Consider the following 18,085-nt stretch of genomic DNA (forward strand, 5'->3'; position numbering starts at 1 on the left):
TCCTCTAAAAAAGTCCCTGTTCATCTCTTTCTGTCTATATATATATTTATGCATGCACACATTTTCTGTAGCACATAGAATAGCACAATAAGGGAGAAAAGTAATTTTTAGTTTAGCTGGATAAAAGGAGTACAATGCCATGAAAAGGCAGTCAACATTATAAAACAGATGTTACTTTTTATAAAAATCTTCACTGTTTTCATAATTGCTTTAATATATTTATTTGGGGGTGTGCTTATTTTCTTATATTTTGCTAAAGTACTTTATCAATTTAAAATCCATTATAGGAATCCATTCATAGAGTATTGCTGGATCAAGTAATATTGATAACTCCCACAAGAAAAATTGGAGGGTTTTGCATACATTTAATTTTTGCAAATGAAATTTCCAGCAAAATTTTTGCAGCATTATCAAGTAAAATAAATACATTTTCTCTTTTATTTTTCTTTGATTTTCTTTTTATGATTAATATTTTTGAATGTAAATTAAAAGTATTAGCATTATTCATCCTGTGTATGTGTATAGCCAAATAGACACATGTATGATATACACTTATAATGTATATGCATGTATACCTAATACCACACATACATATGTGTGCATATAAGTATATATTTGATTTGTACCACAATACCAGTTTTCCCATATTTCTCTAATTTCACATTGTATGCTGATTCCTGAGCATCCATTTAGCCAATTTTGTAAACTATGATAAATGAAATTACTCTGTATTATTAGTTCACTTATGCTCAGCACAAAACTACAGTGAAAACTGGTTTCCACAACTTCTAATTACAAAACATTAGCTACCTGAGTCTTCTCCAGCTGAGCAGATTAGCATAGATCTTCTCTGCTGACAGCTTTGACCTTCACTCCAGCAAACACTTGTCAAAATGCCAAAAGTAATTACCTGGCTGTTTAGGAAGGAGTAATGGGGTGTAGCTACCTACCTTTTCTTGTTACTGATCTAAAATGTCTATAAAACTTTGCCAAGAGGCACCCTCTGGATTTTGGCATGCACATTTTTTTCTCATCTGTCTTTCTTTTTTTTAATAGACTATCAAATATTAGCTGTATGATCTCCTGCCAGCCAATCCCATCACAGTTCTGGGGGACAGGCTAAATAACCCACGAGACAGATCTTTGAACCAAAATGATTTTATGATTGCTGTCATCCTGATTTGGTTGCACTGATGCAACCAGGAAAAAAAATACAAAAAAGCAGCGGAAGCAGCACAGGAACAAATGATCATAATTATGCTATAGAAGACCACACTGTCTATCCTCTGAATTATCTTAAAAAATCATTATGTTACAGCTTTTTTAAAAATTATTTTCATAAAAAGCCTTTTCCCTATTAATATTTCAAATTTACAATTAAGGAAATAGAGGCACAGAGTATTTACAGGTGCTTGAAAATCTATAGCTAGATTTAATCTAGCACATCTTTTGACTTCAGCCAACAAAAAGCCATACAAACTCTCTTAATCCGGAATGTTCACATTCATAGAAAATACTTTCCAAAGAGAACAAAGGGATTTAACATGTTTTTTTTTCTGAAGACTAGATAATACTAGAGAGATTAAGTGCAGATTATCACAATGGTCATTAATCTCCAAATCCTGCATACAATTTTTGTCAGACAATGTAAAACATCATCTCCAAATAAAAACAACATCAAAGGTCTATAAATGTGACTCCATCTTATCTTACATGACAGAATTGATAACTGAAGTTCAGGAAAGCTTAGGATAAAAACCCTTTCTTTCACCATAGATAGTCCAGAAAACAAAATTCATCAACATCAAATCACTTGCCTTGTAGTCACAACATTCCCTAGCAATTGTGCAGGCTATCAGGTAGCAGCAGCAGCTGCTGAAGTAGCCCTCGGTCCATAGGAGAAAGACTGCTCAAAATGAAGGCAATGTTAAAATACAAGACTGAATACTGCTGACAAGTGTGCCTTTGTGAGTACTGCCAACAAACTTCTCTTATCTTCAGAAACTCTCCCAAAGCTCTCAACCAATTCCTTGTCCCACTCTCAAGAGCTCATTATTTCCCCTCAGATAGAATCCTCCACAAGCTATCAGCAGTAGAAGGTCATGCAAGTGGCTATTTTCAAGATGGACGATATGTAAATCCTCCAGACCTCCTAACTAAGCTTTTGTCAGCCGAAAACCCTCCACCTGCCCTTTCATCCCAGGTCATGTTTGTGCCTCCTTCCCAAGATGCCATCCCATAAATCGTGTTCTACCAAGAGAACCGCTTGCTGCCAGGTTCAGGTCAGCCACCCCTACACACTGTTAACAAAACACCATGCTTCTGGAGAAAGTGCCTTTTCATGTTGCTACTTTTCTCCAGCAAAAGCATATGACAATCTGATTCTAAGATGATTCTGTGTGTAACTGATTTTGTGTTTTTTCTTGTGCTTTAAATAGCAGCTATTTTTTGTGGAGCCCTGAAGTAGCACTGCTCTACCTCACAATTTTTATTATTTGGCTGATATGAAAGCTATCACTTATAATCACAAGATTGTTAATCATCCCATTTAATATATTAAAAGTAGGCTATATAGTTACATCAGATAAAGAACATTTTCCTGTTTGTACCATTATCCCCATTATTCCACACGGTGCCTAGTGTTTATTTGCATGCATAGTTTAAAATGTTAGGTTTATCTTGTGGTTCCACATTTTGAAAAGTAATAGTCAATCTGTCTAATGGGTGGAAAAAAATGTACTCACTGTTCTTTTCCAGGTAAAGGTTAGGTTACAATACTATTTGACCTAAATTAGGGTTTCTTTAATTCCCTTATTTATGCTTACATAAAAAGGTACATATTCACCAAAAAATATTAGATCAGCTTACCTATTCTTTACATAAATGCTGTCTTTTATGTATCTGTCTTACCAGATTTCTTCTTACTGTAGCATTCCTCAATAATTTGGTTTAATATGCTTAAGATCTGCTCTGAATATAGATAGTCTCTTAAGTGTATTGCACAAAAATATATAAAACTTTATTAAAGGACTATAACATTTAAAGATGTCTGGAATTTTAAGTATTATGGCTGTATATGTCATATTACATATATATTTCCATTTTCCTGGAAAATCTGTTGCTTATCATAAAAATGCTAAATAGCAGCAATTTTGCTAAATAATATGATGAAATATGACATAAAGCAGGTTGTCTTGGGTTTGGGATTTCTGCTTGCTTTGCTTTAAATTAGAATGAAATTTAATTCTCAAATATTTTAGTATAGGGACTTTTTGATATCATGTTCTCAGTGGGACCCCACAGTACTGCTGCTATACAAAAAATAATACCATTTTGTTCCAATCACACATTCTCAGTGCTATGGACTTCAGTGCAGCTATTTCTTGATTTACATCAGCTGAAAATGGTCCTTTTAAAATGTACAGGTCAGTTTGAAACACCTATGAAAGGATATATGCAGCAAGTTTAATATGGAAAAAGACTTTTCACTTCCATAGTCAAAAACTATTTGAGTTTTGAGAGATTTCTTGGACTTGAAAGAAAACCACTTTGCACTTCAACTACATGACAGTTTCATCTTGTATAGCTGTAGGTGTGAACAAGCTGACTGCAGGAATTTGGTTGTTTAATAATATTACACATGGTAATATTTATCATACTTGAAATCTTTGTGAATTTACTCAATCTTAAATTAATTTTGAATCCTTAAAGAGCTTTGAATATGTTACCAAAGGACAATGTGAATGAAAGAGGCCTAAGCAGAAGAAATCAGGATTTGTACCAGAAGATTTTAAGAGAACTAGCAACAGAAAAAAATATTTTTGAATATGTTACCAAGCAGGGACTACAGGAAGATCCTGAAAGCTTTCCACTGCACTACATTGTACAATCCTGGCTTTAACCAATATCCCTGGATTTATCTGCAGTATTTATGTATGGCAGTCCTATAATCAAGAATAGCTATACATTTCTGTGGATATTAGTGATGGCTTTCTCTCATCTACCTTTAGCCACTTATGATAAGTGCCAGTTCATACAATCTATCTTTTTTCTTTGAATGTAGAGGCCATCTAGACAACTAGTTTAGAATAAATGCCTAACCTTTAGAGATCTGCAACCGGGTTAGATGAATTCTACCCTCACTATTGCAATGCATTTAGTTATATTACCAGGGGGCTCTTTAAAAAAGTCAACTTTAAAATCACTATTAACCTTTAAACTGTGACATAATTTACTTTAATTATTTTTACCTGTCTTCATAGGCCTGCCTATAGATTTCAGGAAAAGCAACTAACGGAAACACATGAGAAGCTGCAAATCAATCTTTGCAGCTATGTGTTTTTCTAAGCGTTAATTCTGGTCTTTCAATTGACCCTTTGATAGAACTGTCTGGTTCAGGTATCAACTACCGTATTCTAAAATATTAACATATATATTACACCAATGGTGTGCTTATCTTTATTTTAATTTAATACCAACCTGATCGTTTTCTATGAATAGGTGTTTAATAAGAGGCATCAGAATGTAATGACATGAACCATCACTGCTTTAGTTAAAGAACATTGGCTACTTAATGATACTTAGCTCTTGTTTTTCTCCCCAATTCTATAAAATGATTAACTAGCTTTAGAGTTCCCAATAGTTAAGAAGATTGATTTAGGGGCTTATGCTGGAATAGATTGCATCACTTTATAAGGTGAACAGAAGGAAGTTCTGGAGTTTTCTCTTACAACAGAAAGTGGTCTTAAAGGAAAAAGATTTCTTTCTAAAATTGGATACCTCACAGTTATTCTTAGAGGAGAGAGATGTATGTTAAAAAAAGTCCATCCTTACTAATCACAGCAATAAATATCATAATTAGAAGGAAGTCACTGGAGAAGAGTCATAACCAAAGATGCTTGCTGTTCTTCAGGATTGAGGCATATTTACCAAGTGGTAGCACCCAATGCTAAAACTCTTCCCACTTTTCAACAGAAGAACAAGGTGGGAAGGAAATGACATCTGAAAAACTCATTAATCATTGTATCAGACATTTGGTAATGCAGGAGACAGTTCAGATTATGAATAATACTTCAAAAATATAATGACATCCTTTATTCAGCAATGGAAGGATTTGAGGAAAATACTTCAGATAGTTTTGACGATATAGTAGGTGAAAGGGAATTGATGTACTACAGAATGGTCAAGAGGTGAAAAAGGACAATGTGAACTAAGGTAGCTTGAGTAGAAGAAATCAGGATTTTCACCAAAAGACTTAAGAGTGCTAGCAACAGAAAAAGAGCTGTCAAACTTTTACATTTCACATTATAGACCAAAGAATCATAATCCTCCTTAAACCAGGGCAACAGCAAGTGAAATCAGATGGACTTCACAGGCTCCTGGCTATGCTGTTCAAAGTTTCTGACACAGATGCTGTCAGTTCACTTCAAAGATGAACTTCAAATTATTCATAGGCACACTCTTTGTTATCGTCTCAGAAAGATGTCTAATTGCATGGTCTACAATAATCTAGACAGAGGTAAGGAATTCAGCCGTAGACTTTCATCTTATTCTATTCACTTCATCACAGCTGAATTATGAATCTGACAATGACTGGCCAATGAACACTCGCAAAACAACCATTATTGCTCACGCTTGTGGGGTATAAAAAGGAAACCAAACTAGCATGCCAGCATGGATGTGCTTGTGACTGAAGCAAGAGTTCATCTTTCTGAGACTTCTTGCAAGACATGCAAAACTTATGCCAAAAATCAACAAGACAACCAAGGCTGGTTTTAGCACTTTAGAAAGAACAAGGACTTCTTGGAGAAGAGGAAGACTTTTTATCTAGAAATTGAAGCTTCCTGCTTCTGATGATATAGAACTCGTATCTCCTCACTGACTGTCACCACAAAAAAGAAGATGGATGTTGCCATTAACAAAACAACAGAATGGACATTGCCAAGTTTGATTATGTCAGCAGCAGAAGCAGTACAAGGAACAATAAATTCCTGGATTACACTTAGTTCAGTGAAATATATTACGCAATGAACATAATGGTCTAAAAAGCAACAAAGGCCAGACAGTGTTTGATCACAAGCTGAAATAACCAGATAGACAAAATCACAGTATTCCAAACTCACTGCATTAAAGGACATTTCCCAGGTTTTCTTCAAATTCCTGCATGAGACCATAATGCTTATAAGACATGAGTCAGTAGTACCAATTATTCTAAATATGCTTTTAACTAAATACATGGATAGCTAAATAAAACTTTGTATAATCTTATTCTTGCAGTTGATGTTTTACTCCTCATTGTTATGTTGTTCCTTCTCCTAATCTCCCTTCTCTACATTTATACGTTCTTTACATATACACATTACATGTATCTTTATTATATGAAGATACGGAGTTATATTGTATTAAGATAAATCTGAAGACAGTTCTCTCTTTTGTTCTCCTGAGAACCTCCTAGAAAACTTTTTCTTGCTAATACTGGCTAATAATATAGTTACCATGTTTCTGTCAACAATGTTGGTATGGTCAATACTTATTGGCTAGAGAGCAGAGTGAGCCTCTGCAGTGTTCCTAGAAATGAACAGTCAATTTAAGTTGTGTACCAGATCCTCATCAATTGATTCTCTAACATTGAGTAAATTACGTTCCTTCTCTGCCTCATTTTGCCAAATTTCAGACCATGAAATTAAGAGGTGTGCAAGCTTTATAGAGGTAATTCATAAATGTGATTTTTATTATGCATTTCTATTATGCAGTAAACTGGAAAGATAACCCCCTTTGGCCAATAAAAAGAGGACTACATTTCATGACTGGAGTGAGTGCAAGAGAATAGTCATATATATCATCTGCAATATTTTAGACTTACACTGATTTGCTAAAAGTTGCAATGTATATTTAAATTATAGTGAAGGCTAATGCAAACAATTGCTGCAAACATTTAAAAATTGCATATAAACATTATAGCTTTAACTGACCATTTGTACTTTCATAGTTAGGTCTTTTAAATTATATTCATAATAGTTATTTATAGCACTGAATTTATAAGGAAATCAAAATATGTCCATGTCAGAGTCTCAGCCCTTTTCAACAGGGCCCAGACTGGACGTCCAACAAAACTGCGATTCTGCCAAACGTGCTTAAGAAATGGGAGCAATAAACAGATTTCTGCAGCAGCTGTGTAAGGCAGGTTCCTCACCAGTACTTCCAAAATTGAAGAAGAACCTGGAATCATTATTTCTAATGCAGGTGGGGTGCTTCACTGTCTGACATGGCTTTGAAATTTAAATTTCTTGGTCATTCTTCAGAAAATTCTGTATTTCAAGCCTGTTAACTATCCAAAGTCATTAAAGGTTTGTAGGGAGTGATGGGAACTAAGAGCCTTTGAAATTACACCACTGATTTAGATACTTAAGCCTACATATTTAGAAGAGTAAGTTTTGATGCCTATAAATACAGCTCAGACCTGCCTAGCAGAAGAAACATATCAGAGGCAGAATAAGGCATAAATACCTTCTTCACCAACTGAATCCAGGATCACTAATATGACCAGCCATTTAGTCATTCTAATTAAGATTAAAACTATGGCATCATGGACTACTCAAAACCAAGAAGACACCATCAGCTTAATTCACTAGATGGGGTAAGTTAACTCTAAGGGTTTTGAAGTACCCTTTTCATCTCAAAAGGACTGTTTAATGCTAAAAGCTAAGGATCATGTTTTGCCTGTTTAGAGCTGGCAATTTTAGCAAACATACTCAGTTTCAATGTCAAAAAGTTCTATTGCAATATTTGTTGGCATGGATATTTCATCACAGCTGGGACATGACCAAAATTTGTAGGTGTAAAATCTCAAAATCTGTAAGTTTACAAATTTAATCATTTGCAGTTGTTTAAATCTGCTAAGGAATTCTATATGCATTTTTTTATCTATTCCAATACTTTTGAGGCAGTATCTTTATTCAAATTAGCTTCTTATAGAGTTAAATTTTAATGATAATTTAGTATTTTTGCATTTGTGTTCTTTTTCCTGTGGAATTAATTTTGCAATGCATTTTTTGCAGAATTAGAAAGCTGACAGAGAAATAATTTTTAGACAAGAAGGTTATATGATTCAACACCCTACTGTCTAAGTCATGATTAATGGTCCCTATCAAACCGCGCACATTGTGAAAATGTAGGTTTCACCAGCAGGGCAACAGAAAAGTAAAAAAAACCCAACAAACAAACAACAAAACCCAAATCAAAAGCAATACCAAATCAATAGCTTAGTTAAAAGTTAGGGTAATTAAAAAAAAAAAAAAAATGGAAAGCTTTTCTTCATGTTCTAATATATCTTCAAAATTCATATTTTAAAAAATGAAATCAAGATTGCTGACTGGCCATAATGCTGTATATCACAGCATATCTTAGACACAAGAACCTGCGCACCTATTAATTCTCTAATATCTGGTTATGCATTGCCTTTTGCTGTACTACCTGTCCCCTATCACTAATATGCCTACATTACACGTACATCCCTTTGCTCTTCTGTCCCCATTTTTTACAACACCTAAACTGTTGCATTTTAATACAATACCAAAAAAATGTAAGCATGATTCTAACCAGTGAAAGGCTGCAGCTACACATAAGCAAATGCTCTTATTTCATTTCAGCAGTGATGAGTGTCTGTGCACAAGACTCTTCTCCCTTACATCTTTTTCATGTGTGCAGTATATATGTGATCATTACAGCCATCTGATGCTAAAATTCTGTGTTTGGGAACTTCATAAAATTCCTCTTTTCTAATTATCACTGTTACTTTACATTTCTTTGTATAAACGGTAGGATTCTGGAGTACCTATAAAGCTGTATGAAATCAAACTCATTGCTTATTACTATACTGACTGTATTGCAATTTTATATAAATAGAGTTATCTTACTGGTAATTGTTCTCTGCTAGATTTCTCCTAACCTTTAAACTGAAGGGAAATGAAATCCACATTCATTTGTCTAAATGATGTCATGTGCCAAGTGTAATTACTTCTAGAGCAGGTCATCTATGTCTAGAGAAAGTTTATTTCTTCAAAATGTTGAGGTGAAATTACACTGCACCATTGAGCCTGACTTATTAAACAGAAATAGGCCAGAGGATAGCTACTTGATGCAAGATATGTTCTATATTATGAACATCAACATGTGCGATGCTGGCGGAACGTTGGCTGTCCTTCTACTCTGTAGTCAAAGAGCAAATAAAGGCATTGTTAATGTGAGAAAGCAAGCTATACACAATTTTAAATTACTTTGTTGTCAGCTTTCCTATATAATTATGTAGTCCTAGAAACTGCAAAAAAAGTAATCAAAACATTTACACAGAATTGAAACTGTGGATTACGAGAAAACAAGTTTTATCAGCAAGAATGTGGCTGAAGGATTTTAGAGAGCTTTATCTGTCCTCAAGCTGGGTCTCATGTACACCAAGCAGAGCGGATGTCAAACTCCAAGAAAACATAGGAAACAATTTTTATTATCATATTTCCATATCTCTATTTTTTAGTAGCTATTCTAAGTCATTCATCTGTTTGCATAGTTGCTAAAGAGTCCCATGTCTTCTCTAACCTGCACATTTGTCAAACTCCCCAGGGGAGGATGGAAAACTTTAAAAATAGTTTCCTATATTTAAACCTAAATAATGCAAGGAAAGTTTATCCATTTTGGTTACAAAAATATATACAGCATGAATAATAAGATCAAACTGCTACACAGAAACTGTTCCTGTGGATATCAGTGAGACATGCATGTACATAACAGCTGCAGAAATAGGTTTCTTCTGCAAATTTGGATAATTTACATTCCCATAATTACTATGGAGTCTGATTACCTCAGTTTCTAAATTCTTTTCATTCTTAAGGATGTGACGGACAGTGAAATTCTTCTGTCAGTTTGGTCTATTCATTTTCTGTAAACAAGATCTGCTTTCAGAGTTCCTGGATGGATGTCAAGTTACCTAACAGCATTACACCATGGAGTAACACATTTACCTGTGTCTACCCTGGAAGTATGCATTGATTTATTCTGCTTTGGTTTCCTTTGGTAAATTAAGTTTTTGGAATGCTTTTCTTGAAGATACTGTTGACTTTTAAAATTTCTAATTACAACTAAAGCCTGAAAAAACTTCTTGTGTAGGTATATACTGCTGTTGGTCTTTTAACTGAATTTATTTTTGGCTTTAGAGTCTGCAAGTAAGAAGTTTGCTTAAAATAAATTAACTGATTAGTGAGTACATTGACAAGCTACTAGAACCTTTTTATTGGTTAGAAAAGAAAAACTGTGATACATTTTAAATTTAAATTGTTTGATGACTGGATAGAATTGTGAGCGGTTTTTTTGTAAAAGGCAAACACAAGGTTTAGTTACAACAATGCTATGGCCATGGTGACATACTGATAGGAGCTGATGTAAAACTCCTACAAAGCTCTTTCTGCAGCCATCAAATCCTGAAAATTTTAATGTACTAAACAAACAGAAGATAGGAAATGCCTCGGATATGAATATATAGAGTAGATAAAATTGCAATATAAAAGATTAATTTAAGCTGGTGCATCTGTAGAACTTCCACTGGGGTGACACTTCTTGTCCCCAGAACCTCCCTTCTTTGTCAGCTATATTTAATTTAAGGAAGTTGAAAACAACTACTTTGATCCTAGTGGTAAGAAAAAAAATGAATTTTACTTCTTAGTCTTGTTGAAATAAAGTAGTCACAGCATTATACATTTCAGAGTAACTTGCTAGGAACAGGCCAAAGCACATCAGGAACCTCCTGAACTTGACAAGGGTTCTATGGACTTGCTAAATTTCAGTGGATGTCTATTGCATGAACTTGTACATTTTTGAATACGTGTAAGCTTCGTTATCCACAGCAGACATATCTATAGACTGCATTCTGATTTATTTTGAACCTGCCTTCTACCAGTTTCTTCTGTTCTTGTTAGAGCCACTGCACAATCCCATCCACATTCGCTGTGCCATTCTGGATTTGACAGACCTCTCTCATACCATACTCATCTTTTTTTCCAAAATAAAGATTCCCACCTTATTTCACCATTTGTTATATGGAAGATATTCCATACTTACAGTCATGCCTTCTGTCTTTCTCCGAATCTTTCAATTTCAGTTGGAGTTTCCAATCTCTCTGATATGAGAAGCAGAACTGTACATTGCATTCAAATACAGGCAAGGGATAGATTTATTCAAGAACAAATTATATTGTTCTGTTTTCTATTCCTTTCCAAATAATTCTTAAAAACACTTTCCTTGTTCAACTGACAATGGAGACTGAATTGTTATTTTCATTAAATTACCTATTACTACACTAAGTTCTTACTCCAGACCAGTAATATTCTGTTTAGACCTATAACTTCGTATGTAAATCTATTTTTTTCCTCCATATGGATTTTCTTTACGCTAATTTACAATGAATTTAATCTGCCATTTTCTGTCCCGTCACTCAGTCTGGTAAGGTTTTTATACATTTCTAAGACCAACTTTCACCTTTCATACTGTGAATAATTTAGTACTATTATCAGGCTTTCTCATTACACTGCTCACCCTCTTTTCCAGCTCATTTGTTAGTATGTTGAACACCACAGTCCCAGCACAGATCCTTGCAATTTTCTGCTATCTTTAGCCTTTAAGAAAACTAACAATTTATTCCTAATCTCTGCTTCTTGCCTGTTAACCAGTTACTGATCCACCATTTTCATGTTCCACATTACACATTCTAAGAAACAATTAGTTTCCTTAGAAACTTCTAGTGAAAGACCTTGTGAAAAGTTCTTGGCAACCCAGGCAGGCTCTACCAGCTGTATCATGTTTGCTGATGACTTCAGAGAGATTCAACAGGTTTACGAGGCAGGGCATTGCTATAAAACCATATTAATTTTTCCAAGGTAAACCATACACATTCGAGTGTCCTATAATTCAATAATTACTTTATTGTAATTTCCTAATTTTGACGGCACACATCTATGGCTTTTTGGTATGTTAAACCCTTTTAAGAAAAATGGTATCCCATTTGCTACTCTCTAATCACCACTTAACAAGAAAGCTTAAAGTGAAAGGTTTTGCACCACTGATAGTGTTTAACATTTTTTGTTCTTAAGCTCCTTAAAAGTCAGAATGGATACAATATGGCGTTGGTGACTGCTAAATGTTCATTTGACTGTTTTTCATAATCTCTTTGACAGACACTTTGAGATAAATCCTCCAATGGGTCCTGCAAATAAAAGTTCTGGCATGGGGACTACCCTAGTTCCTTCTATAGCTAAATTCATCCATGGTGAAGCAAAAGAAGTAGTTAATGGACAGGCTGGGACTCCCAGTGCTTATCTAAATGAACACTTGGGTTTCTATTTTCAAGCAAAATTGCAACTTGTTCATTCATAATTTTTAAAACCTATCAATTGGGTAATCTGGAAGCAAATCAGTTACCAATTCAGTTACTATGCATAAAAGATTTCTTGCAGTCAACAACTCCATCATACAGTTAGTATCCAAGTTGACAAGAAGCCAACAGAAGTCCTTGGAACAGTGGTACTTACTGGAGCTTAGCTCCAGAAAAACAAAGTTTATTCCCAAGATTAACTTGTCATTGAAATTGCCTAAAAGTACACCAGCAAAGATATATTTCTACCATCCTTTGATCTAGAAATTAAGACTAACATGTAATGAGTTTTGTTCCCTGGAAAAAAGTATTGGAAAAGCAAAGGTATTACGTCGTCATTTGCAAATAACCAATCTGTTTTTATGAGTTCGTGAGAACACTGAAGAGTTTTTCACCATGCTAGGCCTTGACTACAAGTCTCTATTTAATCCATTTGCTCAACAAACAAGGAAGTCTGAGGCATATAATTCCCATATATGCCACTCACCTCTCGACCATCTCCCTCTTTAAATGTCAGTCTTCCTGGGAGAATTGAACATGTCTGTGTTGTTTGTAGTGCTACTGTCAGCTAAATGGATGCTTGGGAGGTCACAGTTTGGGAATGGAGGACAAGGACTCTTACCTGCTGCTTTGGCAATATCTGCAGTTGAAATGTTTTGGAGGTTTGAGTGTACTCTGAAGGTCACAGCTGGTCCCAGCATGCTGGAAGATATTATTAAAAAAATGTAAGATTCATAATCAAGAGACATGGCATAATATTGCTTATCAAAATAGGTTTTTAAGGAGAAACTATTAAGACACCATTTAGCCTTCTTCCTTTTGCTTCATTAGCTACATTTGCATACATTTTTATACCTCTTGTGGTTTCTTGTGTGTATCTTGTGCCTGTCTGAAAGAATTTCAATGACATTAACTAAACTTCAGAACACTCCTGTAAATACTGTTCCCATTAAAAAAATGGCAAGATGGAAGCACTGAAACTGCTATTCTTCCAAGTACAGAATAAACTATCACTGGAAATCAGCATCCAAAGAAGATTACATGTGGTTTCAAATTTTATATGCCTAACATCAATACAAGCTTAGTCCTGTTGTCACAACTCTAAGTCAGAGAGACAGTAAAGAAACTCAGAATATTTATCTTGATCATATTCTGCAACAATATGTGTAGGGAAAAGATTTTGGACATATCTGATCCAATGGCTGATTTTGACCAGAAAGACATCACAAATTATTTATCTTTTAACAACAGAGGTAATCACCTCTTTGAATAACTTATGAAGGGAAATGATTGACTCTGTGGTGACCTGGATGAAAAGCTGGACATGAGCCGGCAACGTGCGCTTGCAGCCCAGAAAGCCAACCATATCCTGGGCTGCATCAAAAGCAGCGTGGCCAGCAGGTCGAGGGAGGGGATTCTGCCCCTCTGCTCTGCTCTGGTGAGACCTCACCTGCAGCACTGCGTCCAGCTCTGGGGCCCTCAGCACAAGAAGGACATGGACCTGCTGGAGCGGGTCCAGAAGAGGGCCACCAAAATGATCCAAGGGCTGGGGCACCTCTCCTACGGGGCCAGGCTGAGAGAGTTGGGGTTGTTCAGCCTGGAGAAGAGAAGGCTGCGAGGAGACCTTATTGTGGCCTTTCAGTACTTAAAGGGGGCCTATAGGAAGGATGGGGACAATCTTTTTAGCAAGGCCTGTTGTGACAGGACAAGGAGTAATGGATTTAAACTAAAGAAGAATAGATTTAGACTAGACATTAGAAAGAAATATTTTACAATGAGGGTGGTGAAGCAATGGAACAGGTTGCCCAGAGAGGTGGTAGAGGCCCCATCCCTAGAAACGTTCCAGGTCAGGTTGGACGGGGCTCTGAGCACCCTGATCTGGTTAAAGCTGTCCCTGCTCACTGCAGGGGGGTTGGGCTACATGATCTCTAAAGGTCCCTTCCAACCCAAAGCATTCTATGATTCTATGACCTTTTTGGGTGTAGTCTGATGGTCCTTTATGGCATTAAAATCTATGAGGCATTTACAGAGGAAGGTACTGATTAGCCAGATGAAGAACAGCAGAGTAAAGCATTCAGGGTTTCACAGAAATTTTTCATTGTGCATTTTTAAAGAAAAATAAATCCCTATATATAATGTTGCATCCATTCTCCACCCATCCCAATAATATCCAACTTACATGCACATCTGATGAAAGAAATAAAGAAATTTTAGTTCTGATATCCTTAAAACCATACTAAAGTACATATAGACAAAAAACATAAGAAAAATACACACACACAAACATAGTAAATTAATTTTTGAAGAAAATTTCCAGGTAACAAGAGACTGTTGAAACTATAATGCAATAATTTACAGAGGAGGAAAGCACAAGGGCTCAACAAAGACAAAAACTGGCACTATTATAAAAGTTAACTTACATACTATGTAGTATGTGAGTTCCTAAGTTTTTATTGTTCATACAACCAGTGAGAAGAATTACATTTATGGTATGAATAACAACCCTGCTTAAATGGTGAAGTACATTGGCTGGAACCATACATGTAACATGCTTTAACTTCCTATAGCTGTGAGGCTTATGACATAATGAAGTCTGAAAAATTGCTGCATAAAAGAAACAACTTGAAAAATATTTTTGTTGCAGGGCTTGAAATGAAGTATTAAATTATTCTTTTACTAACATGTTAAAATTTTGCATTCATACAACAGAGAGCACTTGATGAAGTGTGTTTAATTGTATCACATAGGATCATAGAATTGTTATGTTGGAAAAGACCTTTAAGATCATCCAGTCCAACCATTAACCTAACATTACCATGTCCACCACTAAACCAATTAAGGGTAGAGTAGCAATTTCATGTTTCCTGGCTTGGTGGCTGGATTATTTTTAATGAAAGTAAAAACTAGGAATCATTAAGATTGGAAAGGACCTGTAAGACCATCATTCCAATCATCAACCCAACACCACCATGCCCACTAAACCATGTCCCAAAGTGCCACGTCTACCTGTTTTTTGAACACTTCCAGGGATGGTGACTCCACCACCTCTCTGGGCAGTGTGTTCCAATGCTTGACTACCCTTTCCGTGAAGAAATTTTTCCTAATATCCAATCTAAATCTCCCCTGGTGCAGCTTGAGCCCATTTCTTCTTGTCCTATTGCTAGACAGAAATACCTTTAAACTTCTTCCATTTCAGGAAGAAAAAAACTATTATTAACCATAAGACTCTGTGTTGAGGTCGCAAAGGGAATCAGAATAAGACTAAGAAGCATCCTTTCAATCTTTTACTAGCAAAGCATGCAATGTGCACATTTTATGCCGGAGTTAATAGAAACTGTCATTAATCAATCATTTTTCTCTAAATACTCTTCAGGGGGCTGGGGGAAGAAAAAGAAAACAGAGAGATTTTATTGCTAAAGGACACTCCAGATGCCCAGTCATTAATGTACAAGAAATGTATTTTAATAATGTTAGGTAATTATAAAGCATTTATCAGCTTCATTTAAATAATATTTTAGGTTATAATACTCAACAATTGCAAAGTATATTTTATTTGAGATAACTGCTTTACAAAAATTCAGGTCGTTCCCCAATTCTGTCACTAATGCTGAGATAATCAACCGTAAAAGGCACCTGGGAGTTTGATGATACCATACACTGAATATAACTAATCATGCACTGTCCTTCTTTCTGCATTGCCAGCCTAAGAGAAATGATGATTCCCCTCTGGCTGCTCAGACATTTACAGTGTAATTAGCAGTCTGCTTTAAATAAAAGCAGGCACCTACCCAGTATATAGCTGTCCCATGACAAAGATAGGGTGAAAAAAAAAAATTAACTTTAGATATTCCCTCCAAATCTACACTGCATAGTCCACTATAGCTAAGAACCTGGAACCAAGACAAACTTGCAAGCACAGTGTATTTACTCTTCAGCTTTATTGGCAAAGACATAAAAAAGTTTCTCCTCTCCTTCCACAGCCTGAGTTTTTTTGCTTCTGTCTCTGGCCCAGAGCTCTCTCCCCCCTCAGTTGTCCTCCTGCCCCACTCACTGCAGCTATGCACTTCATGGCATCATTAAAATCATATAGATTAAAACTGGATCATTTTAGTGATCCAGCCCAGGCAGTGAGAGGCAGGGATTTCAGAGTGAAGCCTGGCAGAGACCAACGCACTGTTCTCTAGTGACTCCAACTGGAGAATCCAGGAACACAACAGGATCCCAGTCATGGCCATGTATGCATTGCCACAAGCACTGTCATTTCTCTGGCGCTGATGAGAAAATGTAGGCAAATAAAGAGGAAAAAACAGGGGGAGAAAAAAATTCCTTATGCAAGTGGGATGATATTGGGTTAACACCATTCTTTTGCAGGAACGAAGAAATCTCAGAATAATTAAAAATACACACTCATATATTGTTATGTGGGCTGTTGTTTTTCTCGACTGTAGCAACTGAATGCTTGAACATAAGGAATCACCTGAGAACCACATAAGCACAGCTTTGCTAGGAATATTTACGCAATACAGAAAATAAAGCAGGTCTTGTCACAACTTCTTGCACATTGGTATTCTGCTGTTTATTTAAAATCAAACAAAAGACCTTGAGATTACTTGGTCAAAATTGCATTTCTGCTCACTGTTTTGGGAACTGACTGCTTCAGGAGCTCATAAAATGAGATTTTTCTCATGGGGGGCTTCTGGCAAAAGCACTCAATAAATAAACATTTCAATAACAATAGATGCCCTTTGGGGAATTCCTCACTGTTCATTATGTGTTGGATGAGAACATTTAAACAAAACCAGTAATTTGACTGCAAAATATTTTTTAAAAGAGTTTTTAACAGGAGGGCAACCAGCCTGAGAAAAGGTTCTAAGACGTATAAAATGCACCCCTGATACTTCCTCACCAGGAACTCTAAATTAGATAGAAGAGACTGCTTTTTCGTGTGGCTGTCAAACCCTCTGAAGCCTAGCTAATATTAATGGCAATTGTCTTTACATCACCCTAAATACGGAGGCTCACTGAAGTGCACACGATTGTTTATGACCTGATGAATTGCAAACAACCCGTTCCCACAGATCAGGGAGGGTGCTGCCGGTTAGCAGAGGCGTCCCTCCTGGCTGGCAGGTTGCATCACACCAGCACTCAGCCAGCTGTGTAGGTGAAAGCAATCAGAAATGCAAACCACAATGCCCAGGCTGAAACGTAACCTACATCTAAGACATGCACCTGCTGCAGCCGAGATTAAAAATGTTAGGCAGTAGCACTTTTAATCTAGAAAGACAATATTTTACATCAGATTTTTTGTTTATTTCCCCCCCCAAGCTGTATGCTACTACAATTACACCTATGAAAATTTGTAGTTGACTCTTCTGACATAAGCGAACTTACACCCACCTAAATAAGAGAATATTGTGAGTTTTAGAAGGCATCTGGAATATACTATTATAATTGCACATCATTTTTTTTTTTCTAATACTTTGTTATGATTTTTTTTGAATAAAGGTAAGCAGGTCTGGCTTCAAGGCTAATAAACAGTGACTTCTCCCCACGCAAACTGTAATGTCTGTTGCAATGACCGGCCAAATTTATTACTTGAAATTTACTGACTAATTACCCCCTCTGTTGGCTGTCACAACTTCTGCTTTTTTTTTAATTTCAATAATGTTG

General features: G+C 35.9%; 1 protein-coding gene across 1 annotated transcript in view; it reads right to left on the bottom strand.

Annotated features, from left to right (window-relative positions):
- The window catches only part of PTPRN2 (protein tyrosine phosphatase receptor type N2), a 691,758-nt gene that overhangs the window by 357,839 nt on the left and 315,834 nt on the right, over window positions 1-18,085 (bottom strand). The window contains exon 12 of the mRNA XM_075704660.1: window positions 13,038-13,117. Coding sequence (XP_075560775.1) covers window positions 13,038-13,117 — 80 coding nt within the window. The remainder of the gene's footprint in view (window positions 1-13,037; window positions 13,118-18,085) is intronic.

Source organism: Pelecanus crispus, chromosome 2 (genome assembly GCF_030463565.1).
Source record: "Pelecanus crispus isolate bPelCri1 chromosome 2, bPelCri1.pri, whole genome shotgun sequence".
NCBI classification, from domain to species: Eukaryota; Metazoa; Chordata; class Aves; order Pelecaniformes; family Pelecanidae; genus Pelecanus; species Pelecanus crispus.